Raw genomic sequence first — 15,244 nt, 5'->3', positions numbered from 1 at the left:
ACGAGTTATGTTATTTATTTACATGTTGTGAGGAGATGCTGCTGATTATGGAGTTACAACGAGTTATGTTATTTATTTACATGTTGTGAGGAGATGCTGCTGATTATGGAGTTACAACGAGTTATGTTATTTATTTACATGTTGTGAGGAGATGCTGCTGATTATGGAGTTACAACGAGTTATGTTATTTATTTACATGTTGTGAGGAGATGCTGCTGATTATGGAGTTACAACGAGTTATGTTATTTATTTACATGTTGTGAGGAGATGCTGCTGATTATGGAGATACAACGAGTTATGTTATTTATTTACATGTTGTGAGGAGATGCTGCTGATTATGGAGTTACAACGAGTTATTCTTATTTATTTACATGTTGTGAGGAGATGCTGCTGATTATGGAGTTACAACGAGTTATTCTTATTTATTTACATGTTGTGAGGAGATGCTGCTGATTATGGAGTTACAACGAGTTATTCTTATTTATTTACATGTTGTGAGGAGATGCTGCTGATTATGGAGTTACAACGAGTTATTCTTATTTATTTACATGTTGTGAGGAGATGCTGCTGATTATGGAGTTACAACGAGTTATTCTTATTTATTTACATGTTGTGAGGAGATGCTGCTGATTATGGAGTTACAACGAGTTATTCTTATTTATTTACATGTTGTGAGGAGATGCTGCTGATTATGGAGTTACAACGAGTTATGTTATTTATTTACATGTTGTGAGGAGATGCTGCTGATTATGGAGTTACAACGAGTTATGTTATTTATTTACATGTTGTGAGGAGATGCTGCTGATTATGGAGTTACAACGAGTTATGTTATTTATTTACATGTTGTGAGGAGATGCTGCTGATTATGGAGTTACAACGAGTTATTCTTATTTATTTACATGTTGTGAGGAGATGCTGCTGATTATGGAGTTACAACGAGTTATGTTATTTATTTACATGTTGTGAGGAGATGCTGCTGATTATGGAGTTACAACGAGTTATTCTTATTTATTTACATGTTGTGAGGAGATGCTGCTGATTATGGAGTTACAACGAGTTATGTTATTTATTTACATGTTGTGAGGAGATGCTGCTGATTATGGAGTTACAACGAGTTATTCTTATTTATTTACATGTTGTGAGGAGATGCTGCTGATTATGGAGTTACAACGAGTTATGTTATTTATTTACATGTTGTGAGGAGATGCTGCTGATTATGGAGTTACAACGAGTTATTCTTATTTATTTACATGTTGTGAGGAGATGCTGCTGATTATGGAGTTACAACGAGTTATGTTATTTATTTACATGTTGTGAGGAGATGCTGCTGATTATGGAGTTACAACGAGTTATGTTATTTATTTACATGTTGTGAGGAGATGCTGCTGATTATGGAGTTACAACGAGTTATTCTTATTTATTTACATGTTGTGAGGAGATGCTGCTGATTATGGAGTTACAACGAGTTATGTTATTTATTTACATGTTGTGAGGAGATGCTGCTGATTATGGAGTTACAACGAGTTATTCTTATTTATTTACATGTTGTGAGGAGATGCTGCTGATTATGGAGTTACAACGAGTTATGTTATTTATTTACATGTTGTGAGGAGATGCTGCTGATTATGGAGTTACAACGAGTTATTCTTATTTATTTACATGTTGTGAGGAGATGCTGCTGATTATGGAGTTACAACGAGTTATGTTATTTATTTACATGTTGTGAGGAGATGCTGCTGATTATGGAGTTACAACGAGTTATTCTCATTTATTTACATGTTGTGAGGAGATGCTGCTGATTATGGAGTTACAACGAGTTATGTTATTTATTTACATGTTGTGAGGAGATGCTGCTGATTATGGAGTTACAACGAGTTATTCTTATTTATTTACATGTTGTGAGGAGATGCTGCTGATTATGGAGTTACAACGAGTTATGTTATTTATTTACATGTTGTGAGGAGATGCTGCTGATTATGGAGTTACAACGAGTTATTCTTATTTATTTACATGTTGTGAGGAGATGCTGCTGATTATGGAGTTACAACGAGTTATTCTCATTTATTTACATGTTGTGAGGAGATGCTGCTGATTATGGAGTTACAACGAGTTATTCTTATTTATTTACATGTTGTGAGGAGATGCTGCTGATTATGGAGTTACAACGAGTTATGTTATTTATTTACATGTTGTGAGGAGATGCTGCTGATTATGGAGTTACAACGAGTTATGTTATTTATTTACATGTTGTGAGGAGATGCTGCTGATTATGGAGTTACAACGAGTTATTCTTATTTATTTACATGTTGTGAGGAGATGCTGCTGATTATGGAGTTACAACGAGTTATGTTATTTATTTACATGTTGTGAGGAGATGCTGCTGATTATGGAGTTACAACGAGTTATGTTATTTATTTACATGTTGTGAGGAGATGCTGCTGATTATGGAGTTACAACGAGTTATTCTTATTTATTTACATGTTGTGAGGAGATGCTGCTGATTATGGAGTTACAACGAGTTATGTTATTTATTTACATGTTGTGAGGAGATGCTGCTGATTATGGAGTTACAACGAGTTATTCTTATTTATTTACATGTTGTGAGGAGATGCTGCTGATTATGGAGTTACAACGAGTTATGTTATTTATTTACATGTTGTGAGGAGATGCTGCTGATTATGGAGTTACAACGAGTTATTCTTATTTATTTACATGTTGTGAGGAGATGCTGCTGATTATGGAGTTACAACGAGTTATGTTATTTATTTACATGTTGTGAGGAGATGCTGCTGATTATGGAGTTACAACGAGTTATTCTTATTTATTTACATGTTGTGAGGAGATGCTGCTGATTATGGAGTTACAACGAGTTATTCTTATTTATTTACATGTTGTGAGGAGATGCTGCTGATTATGGAGTTACAACGAGTTATTCTTATTTATTTACATGTTGTGAGGAGATGCTGCTGATTATGGAGTTACAACGAGTTATGTTATTTATTTACATGTTGTGAGGAGATGCTGCTGATTATGGAGTTACAACGAGTTATTCTTATTTATTTACATGTTGTGAGGAGATGCTGCTGATTATGGAGTTACAACGAGTTATGTTATTTATTTACATGTTGTGAGGCGATGCTGCTGATTATGGAGTTACAACGAGTTATGTTATTTATTTACATGTTGTGAGGCGATGCTGCTGATTATGGAGTTACAACGAGTTATGTTATTTATTTACATGTTGTGAGGAGATGCTGCTGATTATGGAGTTACAACGAGTTATGTTATTTATTTACATGTTGTGAGGAGATGCTGCTGATTATGGAGTTACAACGAGTTATGTTATTTATTTACATGTTGTGAGGCGATGCTGCTGATTATGGAGTTACAACGAGTTATGTTATTTATTTACATGTTGTGAGGAGATGCTGCTGATTATGGAGTTACAACGAGTTATGTTATTTATTTACATGTTGTGAGGAGATGCTGCTGATTATGGAGTTACAACGAGTTATGTTATTTATTTACATGTTGTGAGGAGATGCTGCTGATTATGGAGTTACAACGAGTTATGTTATTTATTTACATGTTGTGAGGAGATGCTGCTGATTATGGAGTTACAACGAGTTATTCTTATTTATTTACATGTTGTGAGGAGATGCTGCTGATTATGGAGTTACAACGAGTTATGTTATTTATTTACATGTTGTGAGGAGATGCTGCTGATTATGGAGTTACAACGAGTTATTCTTATTTATTTACATGTTGTGAGGAGATGCTGCTGATTATGGAGTTACAACGAGTTATTCTTATTTATTTACATGTTGTGAGGAGATGCTGCTGATTATGGAGTTACAACGAGTTATGTTATTTATTTACATGTTGTGAGGCGATGCTGCTGATTATGGAGTTACAACGAGTTATGTTATTTATTTACATGTTGTGAGGCGATGCTGCTGATTATGGAGTTACAACGAGTTATGTTATTTATTTACATGTTGTGAGGAGATGCTGCTGATTATGGAGTTACAACGAGTTATGTTATTTATTTACATGTTGTGAGGAGATGCTGCTGATTATGGAGTTACAACGAGTTATTCTTATTTATTTACATGTTGTGAGGAGATGCTGCTGATTATGGAGTTACAACGAGTTATTCTTATTTATTTACATGTTGTGAGGAGATGCTGCTGATTATGGAGTTACAACGAGTTATTCTTATTTATTTACATGTTGTGAGGAGATGCTGCTGATTATGGAGTTACAACGAGTTATGTTATTTATTTACATGTTGTGAGGAGATGCTGCTGATTATGGAGTTACAACGAGTTATGTTATTTATTTACATGTTGTGAGGAGATGCTGCTGATTATGGAGTTACAACGAGTTATTCTTATTTATTTACATGTTGTGAGGAGATGCTGCTGATTATGGAGTTACAACGAGTTATTCTTATTTATTTACATGTTGTGAGGAGATGCTGCTGATTATGGAGTTACAACGAGTTATTCTTATTTATTTACATGTTGTGAGGAGATGCTGCTGATGATGGAGTTACAACGAGTTATTCTTATTTATTTACATGTTGTGAGGAGATGCTGCTGATTATGGAGTTACAACGAGTTATGTTATTTATTTACATGTTGTGAGGAGATGCTGCTGATTATGGAGTTACAACGAGTTATGTTATTTATTTACATGTTGTGAGGAGATGCTGCTGATTATGGAGTTACAACGAGTTATGTTATTTATTTACATGTTGTGAGGAGATGCTGCTGATTATGGAGTTACAACGAGTTATGTTATTTATTTACATGTTGTGAGGAGATGCTGCTGATTATGGAGTTACAACGAGTTATGTTATTTATTTACATGTTGTGAGGAGATGCTGCTGATTATGGAGTTACAACGAGTTATGTTATTTATTTACATGTTGTGAGGAGATGCTGCTGATTATGGAGTTACAACGAGTTATTCTTATTTATTTACATGTTGTGAGGAGATGCTGCTGATTATGGAGTTACAACGAGTTATGTTATTTATTTACATGTTGTGAGGAGATGCTGCTGATTATGGAGTTACAACGAGTTATGTTATTTATTTACATGTTGTGAGGAGATGCTGCTGATTATGGAGTTACAACGAGTTATTCTTATTTATTTACATGTTGTGAGGAGATGCTGCTGATTATGGAGTTACAACGAGTTATTCTCATTTATTTACATGTTGTGAGGAGATGCTGCTGATGATGGAGTTACAACGAGTTATGTTATTTATTTACATGTTGTGAGGAGATGCTGCTGATTATGGAGTTACAACGAGTTATTCTTATTTATTTACATGTTGTGAGGAGATGCTGCTGATTATGGAGTTACAACGAGTTATTCTTATTTATTTACATGTTGTGAGGAGATGCTGCTGATTATGGAGTTACAACGAGTTATTCTTATTTATTTACATGTTGTGAGGAGATGCTGCTGATTATGGAGTTACAACGAGTTATGTTATTTATTTACATGTTGTGAGGAGATGCTGCTGATTATGGAGTTACAACGAGTTATTCTTATTTATTTACATGTTGTGAGGAGATGCTGCTGATTATGGAGTTACAACGAGTTATGTTATTTATTTACATGTTGTGAGGAGATGCTGCTGATTATGGAGTTACAACGAGTTATGTTATTTATTTACATGTTGTGAGGAGATGCTGCTGATTATGGAGTTACAACGAGTTATTCTTATTTATTTACATGTTGTGAGGAGATGCTGCTGATTATGGAGTTACAACGAGTTATGTTATTTATTTACATGTTGTGAGGAGATGCTGCTGATTATGGAGTTACAACGAGTTATTCTTATTTATTTACATGTTGTGAGGAGATGCTGCTGATTATGGAGTTACAACGAGTTATGTTATTTATTTACATGTTGTGAGGAGATGCTGCTGATTATGGAGTTACAACGAGTTATGTTATTTATTTACATGTTGTGAGGAGATGCTGCTGATTATGGAGTTACAACGAGTTATGTTATTTATTTACATGTTGTGAGGAGATGCTGCTGATTATGGAGTTACAACGAGTTATGTTATTTATTTACAACCCATTATTGGTGGGTATGTTTGGAGTAGTGCATGCAATGGTCTTAACCCATTTTGTGCGGGAAACCCTTTTGGTGTTTTAAGCGTATAATGTTATACTTTAGCTATTGAGAAATATCAGATCTACAAGCTCATAGTGCGGCACCGAGTGCTGCGCTATGAACTGAATATTTTTGAATATATATTCTTTTAGAGTGGTAACGTTTTTTCCAGGGGTCCCTGGAACAACATATTTTACCTTCTACACCAAATGGACAGAAAATCTCTGTGATCCATCACTCTATATATAGACCTACTTTTAAGGTTGTATTGTCAGCCAAGGGACGGGTGAGACAGACAGAAAAGAATCTCACCTCAGGAGACTGGGGAGGAGATGTGGACGGAGGAGGAGGAGGAGGAGAGAGCGACCTCTGGAAATCACACAGAAGAACACAACAAATTAGTCCCTTCGTGGTCGCTGCGCAAATGAGGCAGAATTTCGAGTTCAACTGCATGTGTGTTTGCACATGACTCCCTGGCAATTGTGGTCTTCACCGGCCCAAAGACGCTACTTTTTTTTATTTTTATGTCTTTGCCATGACTCGACTGCCCAGCCCTTCTGGCATTTGCCAGAATTGCCAGACCATGTCCTATCCGGGCCTTAGTTGTAATATTTGTGTCCTATATATTTCCTTCTGTGTGGACATAAATAAATTGTTAGTATGCGTGCGTGCGTGCGTGCGTGCGTGCGTGCGTGCGTGCGTGCGTGCGTGCGTGCGTGTACCTCTCTGCGCGGTGGGTCCAGGGAGGAGAAGGTGAGATGAGGCTGGTAGGTCATCAGATCAGGTCGCTCCACCTAGTGGGCATAAATGAGAGGTCAAAGGTCAAGGTTCTTCTTGTTGGGTACAGGAGGTACAGGAGAAGTGCACAGATTGTTGAACCAATAGGATGCACAAGCTGTGTGTGTGTTTGTGTTCACACTCACCTGCAGGATGGATTATAATCCTTACTATAGAGCGTCGCAGTCCCTCCCCCTTTCAGAACAACGAGTGGCCCAGGAAATGAATCCCAAGGCATTTTTCCCATAGGCATTTCGTGCTTTATTTATTTAAAGACCTTTTAAGCGTCGTACGAAGCCAACTCTTGTCGTGACAAATCATGACAACGCGCACAATATTTTGGACCAAACAAAAGTTTTGTAACCTGCCGTTTTTTTCTACTTTCTAATTCTTTGTTTGGTCCAAAATATTGTGTGTGTTGTCATGATTTGTCACGACAAGAGTGGGCTTCGTACGACGCTTAAAAGGTCTTTAAATAAATACTTTAAGAAATGCCTATATGGTCTAAATGCATTGCGATTCATTTCCTGGGCCACTCTTTGTTCTGAAAGGGGGAGGGACTGCGACGCTCTATAGCAGTGTGTGTGTGTGTTTGTGTTCACTCAGGATGGATTATAATCCTTACTATAGCTGTGTGTGTGTGTGTGTGTGTGTGTGTGTGTGTGTGTGTGTGTGTGTGTGTTCACACTCACCTCCAGGATGGCCTTGTCTCTGGGCAGAGCAGCCAGGTCTCTGTAGCCCTCCACCTGGCCACTGACACGGGCCTGGAAGGAACACAGTTACACAGTCAAACAATCAACAGGCTTAACTGTACCGAGAGAGAGAGAGAGAGAGTGTGTGTGTGTGTGTGTGTGTGTGTGTGTGTGTGTGTGTGTGTGTGTGTGTGTGTGTGTGTGTGTGTGTGTGTGTGTGTGTGTGTGTGTGTGTGTGTGTGTGCGTGCGTGCGTGTCTGTATATTTACTGTGACGCCCGTGGCAGGTGATCCAGGGGCACTACTGGTGGGAACATGAGACGAAGGCAGGCTGACCGGGGTCACTCGTCCCTCCACCTGTGAATGAACCAATTTCATACAGCTGTGTTTGTACAGGTAAGTGTGTTAATGTTTATTTCATGCAGCCGTCGTTAGAATCCATTTATATATATATGAGTAGTGGTGAATGTTGGGCGTCGTTACCTTCTGCATGGCTGGAGTAACACCTCCTGGTGAGCAGAGAACACACACAATTAGCACAAGTGTATATCATCACGTTGACATCCCGTTACACACTATAGGTAGCTATAGTGTTCCGGGGACCACCAGTGGTCCTTGAGGGGGTTCCAGGTGGTCCCCAGTGGTCCGGGGACCACCAGTGGTCCTTGAGGGGGTTCCAGGTGGTCCCCGCCTCCCCGGCTATAAATGATGGAGTTGGTAACCAAAATGGACCCTTATAGATCTTTTACCTTTGAGAGCATAAAATGATTAATTTATATGCTCTCAAGAATTGTTATTTTGATCAACTTTTGCCTGTTATCTCTCTGATAACAGGTTATCTCCACATCAATACAGCATGGAACAAACGGCTAAATCTCAACTATTTCTGGTTTAAAAATATACAGTATACAAGACACATTAAAAAAGTGTGTAGTGTGTTATAGCCATTATACTATACTACTGTATGCTATACTAAAGGCAAACATTTGGTGAACACATAGGTTAGCAAAGTTGTATTGGCTATTTTTGGCAGAGAATTTGTGTAGAGGCAAAAAAGGAGGGGCGACCCCGGTCAACAAGATCAAACAACGGATCTATAACCTCACAAGCCTCACATTGATCATGTACAAGCTCACATTGTGAGCTTGTACATCTGGTTTTTTTTGTTGTTGTTTTTTGCACAATGTCCAGCCTGTGGGCTGCGTGTCCTGCAGAGCGACCTGCTCTAGGAGGTGAGTGAAGTATATAAATCACTTTGAGCATATTTTGAGGATCCTTGGACTAAAAAACACTTTCCTCGAGTCCTTTCGCTGCTGCTTTTAACAGGATATCCTGTGTTGTTGAAAGACCTACACTTCCTCTGAGAGAGCTGAGAGCTCCCTTTCTTTCTAGTGTTTCTTTCTATTCCGTAACGTAACGTCTCCTCCTCCGGCGGTGTTTACTTTGGCAGCACATTTTAAATGTAGTTTCTCGACAAAACAACCCGAGCGCAACCGAGCATAAGATTACGTCTTCTCCTCTAGTCCCTCGCTTTTACCTTGTCGCCAACATTGTCAGTATATTATAATAGTCATAGTTTTAGTCATCATGGCTTCGTTTTTATTTCGTTGTCATGTAATTTCCGTCAGTGAAGAAAAAGGGGCGGTCGCCGGCCGAACATTTTTCGTCATAGTTTTATAGTCGACGAAAACAACACTGGGTCTCGATTCTCCTCCTTCGTCTGCATCAGCCTCCTCCTTCTCCCTCTCTCTCTCTAACCCATTTTGGGCGGGAACCCCTTTTGGTGTTAGCATTTTATGCTATGCTTTAGCTATTGAAAAATAGCAGATCTACAAGCTCATAGCGCGCCACCGAGTGGCGCGCTACGAGCTTGTAGGTCTGCTATTTTTTTAGATTTTATTAGAAACATATAGCTTTTTCAGAAAACTGTCAGGATGTAGAAGACATTTTTTAGAATCTGATCTCAGGTCAAAACGGGCTAAGCTACCCTAAGCCCCCCCCCCCCCCCCCCCGCCCTCCGTTCCTCCTCGCTAGCCTCTTGTTTATTATCAGCGGGCCCAGCCAGGCCGACGCCCAGCCAGTCCCCAACAGTTATTTCCATGGCGACGCGCTCCTCCCTGCAGAGAAAGGTTATATACCGTGGGGAAACATTAAACCATTCTGACCTGAGATCAGATTCATACGAGGTTTCCACTGGACACACACTGGGTCTGATGAACCCATTCTGACCTGAGATCAGATTCAAAAAATGTCAGTCGTTCTTCGATTATTTTCAAAAATAGCAGACCTACAAGCTCGTAGCGCGCCACTCGGTGGCGCGCTATGAGCTTGTAGATCTGCTATTTTTCAATGGCTAAAGCATAACATGATGCTAACACCAAAATGGGTTCCCGTTCAGAATGGGTTAAAAGCCTGATTTATATATACTTATATAGTTGTGTGCCGGACGGTGTCGTGGTGGTGCTTATTATAAGTAAATGGCAGATCTGCAAGCTCACGCGCGTGTCGCGAATGTGAAGCGTTGTTGTGAGCTTGAATATCTGCTTTAAATATATATATATATGTCATGCGACAACAGCGTGTGATTAAGTATAAACCAGGCTTATAAGAATCCCTTTTCGTTCACTGAGGACCTGTCCTTGATGTCACAATCTCACCAAAACGACCAATTGCGACCAATCACCCACAACAACTACATACACATCTGGCATATACTGTATTGGCTCCGACCCAAACCCTAAATCTAGCTTCTAAATGTGTGATCCTGACCCTATAACGGTATTATAACCCACCCAACGCTGCATCTTTTCCTAAAATGATCCTCACAACAACGTCAGTACTTTTTTCTTTATCGTTTATGCTTTACCTGTAACGCTGTAAACCTTAACTGTTGAATTTCCCCCTCGGGATAATACAAATATCGTATCTATTTCTCAAATTCTACTGTAGGCCTACTGTAGGCCTATACTTGTGGAGACATTTGCACACACACACACACACACACACACACACACACGCACACACACACACACACACACACACACACAGTCACACACACACACACACACACTCTGTCACTCAACACAACTGCATGCTAGTATACTTAGCATGGTTATTATATATAGGCACGTATAGCCTAGAATAAATAATTCAGTATAGAGTATTCTTCAGTTCTGAAACCTATATGCTTTGTTGAGCGGAGTCCCCCAGGGGTCTACACCAGGCCCCTTCCTTTCCCCGTCCTCCTCCTCCTCCTCCTCATACACCAAATCCCTTCGCTGAAAATAGCCAATAGTTTAGCCCCCAGAATACGGATACATGTCTAGGGTTCAAGGTGTCAAGGGACTGAGTATGGATGCTAGGGAGGGAGGGTTCATGGGGTTGTTGAAGCCGCCATGGATTTGCACTTGAAGTAATGCTCCACGGCTGAGCTGAGATAATCTATACAGATGCAGTTGTTGCTGTAATCCACATGCAGCAGCAGTACTGTAAATCCTGCAGCGTGTCAGTGTGTGTACAAACAGACACTGATCTAGTCTAGTGGACACAGAGACAGTGAGGGCCTGACTCTGCTCTAGTCTAGTGGACAGAGAGACAGTGAGGGCCTGACTCTGCTCTAGTCTAGTGGACAGAGAGACAGTGAGGGCCTGACTCTGCTCTAGTCTAGTGGACAGAGAGACAGTGAGGGCCTGACTCTGCTCTAGTCTAGTGGACACAGAGAGACAGTGAGGGCCTGACACTGCTCTAGTCTAGTGGACACAGAGAGACAGTGAGGGCCTGACACTGCTCTGCTCTAGTCTAGTGGACAGAGAGACACTGCTCTAGTCTAGTGGACACAGAGACAGTGAGGGCCTGACTCTGCTCTAGTCTAGTGGACACAGAGACAGTGAGGGCCTGACACTGCTCTAGTCTAGTGGACACAGAGACAGTGAGGGCCTGACACTGCTCTAGTCTAGTGGACAGAGAGACAGTGAGGGCCTGACTCTGATCTAGTCTAGTGGACAGAGAGACAGTGAGGGCCTGACACTGCTCTAGTCTAGTGGACAGAGAGACAGTGAGGGCCTGACACTGTTCTAGTCTAGTGGACAGAGAGACAGTGAGGGCCTGACTCTGCTCTAGTCTAGTGGACACAGAGACAGTGAGGGCCTGACTCTGATCTAGTCTAGTGGACAGAGAGACAGTGAGGGCCTGACACTGCTCTAGTCTAGTGGACAGAGAGACAGTGAGGGCCTGACTCTGCTCTAGTCTAGTGGACACAGAGACAGTGAGGGCCTGACTCTGATCTAGTCTAGTGGACAGAGAGACAGTGAGGGCCTGACACTGCTCTAGTCTAGTGGACACAGAGACAGTGAGGGCCTGACACTGCTCTAGTCTAGTGGACACAGAGACAGTGAGGGCCTGACTCTGATCTAGTCTAGTGGACAGAGAGACAGTGAGGGCCTGACACTGCTCTAGTCTAGTGGACAGAGAGACAGTGAGGGCCTGACACTGTTCTAGTCTAGTGGACAGAGAGACAGTGAGGGCCAGACACTGCTCTAGTCTAGTGGACACAGAGAGACAGTGAGGGCCTGACACTGCTCTAGTCTAGTGGACACAGAGAGACAGTGAGGGCCTGACTCTGCTCTAGTCTAGTGGACACAGAGAGACAGTGAGGGCCTGACTGCTCTAGTCTAGTGGACACAGAGACAGTGAGGGCCTGACTCTGCTCTAGTCTAGTGGACAGAGAGACAGTGAGGGCCTGACTCTGCTCTAGTCTAGTGGACACAGAGAGACAGTGAGGGCCTGACACTGCTCTAGTCTAGTGGACAGAGAGACAGTGAGGGCCTGACTCTGCTCTAGTCTAGTGGACAGAGAGACAGTGAGGGCCTGACTCTGCTCTAGTCTAGTGGACACAGAGAGACAGTGAGGGCCTGACACTGCTCTAGTCTAGTGGACACAGAGACAGTGAGGGCCTGACACTGCTCTAGTCTAGTGGACACAGAGACAGTGAGGGCCTGACTCTGCTCTAGTCTAGTGGACACAGAGACAGTGAGGGCCTGACACTGCTCTAGTGGACAGAGAGACAGTGAGGGCCTGACTCTGCTCTAGTCTAGTGGACAGAGAGACAGTGAGGGCCTGACACTGCTCTAGTCTAGTGGACAGAGAGACAGTGAGGGCCTGACACTGCTCTAGTCTAGTGGACACAGAGACAGTGAGGGCCTGACACTGCTCTAGTCTAGTGGACAGAGAGACACTGCTCTAGTCTAGTGGACACAGAGACAGTGAGGGCCTGACACTGCTCTAGTCTAGTGGACAGAGAGACACTGCTCTAGTCTAGTGGACACAGAGACAGTGAGGGCCTGACACTGCTCTAGTCTAGTGGACACAGAGAGACAGTGAGGGCCTGACACTGCTCTAGTCTAGTGGACACAGAGAGACAGTGAGGGCCTGACACTGCTCTAGTCTAGTGGACACAGAGAGACAGTGAGGGCCTGACACTGCTCTAGTATAGTGGACACAGAGAGACAGTGAGGGCCTGACACTGCTCTAGTCTAGTGGACACAGAGAGACAGTGAGGGCCTGACACTGCTCTAGTCTAGTGGACAGAGAGACAGTGAGGGCCTGACACTGATCTAGTCTAGTGGACAGAGAGACAGTGAGGGCCTGACACTGCTCTAGTCTAGTGGACACAGAGAGACAGTGAGGGCCTGACACTGCTCTAGTATAGTGGACACAGAGAGACAGTGAGGGCCTGACACTGCTCTAGTCTAGTGGACACAGAGAGACAGTGAGGGCCTGACACTGATCTAGTCTAGTGGACAGAGAGACAGTGAGGGCCTGACACTGCTCTAGTCTAGTGGACAGAGAGACAGTGAGGGCCTGACACTGCTCTAGTATAGTGGACACAGAGAGACAGTGAGGGCCTGACACTGATCTAGTCTAGTGGACACAGAGAGACAGTGAGGGCCTGACACTGCTCTAGTCTAGTGGACAGAGAGACAGTGAGGGCCTGACTCCGCCTGCAGTAACTGTCTTGTGTCAGACCACTCACTGTTTAATTGAGTTGGCATGGAGTCCTGTGGCGGACAAAGTATAAAGTATACTTAAATATACTCAAAGGTGCAAATTGGGAAGTACAATAGCCGATATACTTTGACTTAGACTTTCACTAATGACTGCTGTCCCTGGTATATCTAATGATGATTTCACTATCATAAAGGTTGGACTTGTTACCGGCACCGCTGCCAGAATACAGGTGTTTCCCTAGAACACCTGGTCCTGGGCTTAATGAATGGAATGAAGAGGGCTGCAGGGTAAATGCAGAAAAGCTGGGGTGAATTCTGGATGTATATGAACCTGACACTGACACTGAACCCCTCCTGATGTGCTGGTTGGTGCCTTGCATGGTTTCCGCCGCCATCGGTGTATGAATGTGTGTGATGATGAATGGGAATGTAATGCACAATCTATGTAAAGCGCCTTGGATAAAGGCGCTATATAAATGCACCATTTGCCATTTTGATGCTGCTTTGAACTGAACCTAGATCTTGTACAATTTTGAATTATATAAACAAAACAAAAACATTGTCCAACAATGTACTTGCGGGTACTAACAGTACTCAGTACTTAGTGTACCGAGTACTGTTAGTTAGTGTCCAGCAGTGATGAATGGAGTCCTAGTGACAGTGATTCTCTGCTCTGAGGCAGAGCAGAGCGGACATGATGTACCGTACTGTAGGACAGGCCCACATGGACACACACACACACACACACACACACACACACACACACACACACACACACACACACACACACACACACACGCACACACACACACACACACACACACGCACACACACACGCACACACACACACACACACACACACACACGCACACACACACGCACACACACACACACACACACACACACACACACACGCACACACACGCACACACACACACACAGATAGCAGAGAGAGCATGGGGGGGAGGAGGAGGAGGAGCTCAGCGCTCACTCCTCGCCAGGGGAACAGGTCAATTACTGCATGAGAAGCTTTTAGCTGCCAAGGAGGAGACATCACATCAATGACGTCTGAATCCCATCAGACATCTTTTAGTTCCGTATCATATACCAGTGGTTCCCACACGTTTTCATGTCGGGGACCCCCAATGTTTGTTTTTAGCAGAAGGCCGATGCACACCTCAGAAGGCTAGTAGTGACAGGTGCGTATAGGGCAATAGAGCATACGTTAAAAAAGGGTATCTTTGAAAAACAAAGAAAAGGTCAGACACTTGCTCTGAAAGAGCAACATTTTGGCAAGTGTCTGACAGTGTGTGGGACCTTTTTCTTTGTTTTTCAAAGATACCCTTTTTAAAGGACCCCCAAATTAATTGACACCTATATTAGCCCGCGGACGCCCCCCCCCCCATTTGAAAAGATACTGTATGCCTCGGACCCCCCATGAGAGAAGAGGTTTTTTTTTACGGCTATATTAGTGATTCTCAACCCGTTTAATTTCAAGGATCTCCCAGTTTGACATGCATTAGGCCCTCCATTTTATGGCCTTTTTTTATCTCTGAGACGCCGATTTATATTGTAAAATCAATGTTAATTTAACTCTGAGACTGAGTGTACAAATTTGTACCCATTTGTA

General features: G+C 42.3%; 1 protein-coding gene across 1 annotated transcript in view; it reads right to left on the bottom strand.

Annotated features, from left to right (window-relative positions):
- LOC308309795 (dematin-like) overlaps positions 1-15,244 on the bottom strand; it is a 37,419-nt gene that overhangs the window by 20,465 nt on the left and 1,710 nt on the right. The window contains exons 2-6 of the mRNA XM_080755712.1: positions 8,093-8,118; positions 7,880-7,966; positions 7,611-7,682; positions 6,864-6,935; positions 6,454-6,510 (exon numbers count right to left, since the gene is read on the bottom strand). Coding sequence (XP_080611838.1) covers positions 6,454-6,510; positions 6,864-6,935; positions 7,611-7,682; positions 7,880-7,966; positions 8,093-8,101 — 297 coding nt within the window. The 5' untranslated portion in view covers positions 8,102-8,118. The remainder of the gene's footprint in view (positions 1-6,453; positions 6,511-6,863; positions 6,936-7,610; positions 7,683-7,879; positions 7,967-8,092; positions 8,119-15,244) is intronic.

The sequence above is a fragment of the Protomyctophum bolini genome (genome assembly GCF_963924005.1).
Source record: "Protomyctophum bolini genome assembly, chromosome: 22".
NCBI lineage: Eukaryota > Metazoa > Chordata > Actinopteri > Myctophiformes > Myctophidae > Protomyctophum > Protomyctophum bolini.
The sequence above is the reverse complement of the archived record's forward strand: the minus strand, read 5'-3'. Positions and strand labels throughout refer to the sequence as shown.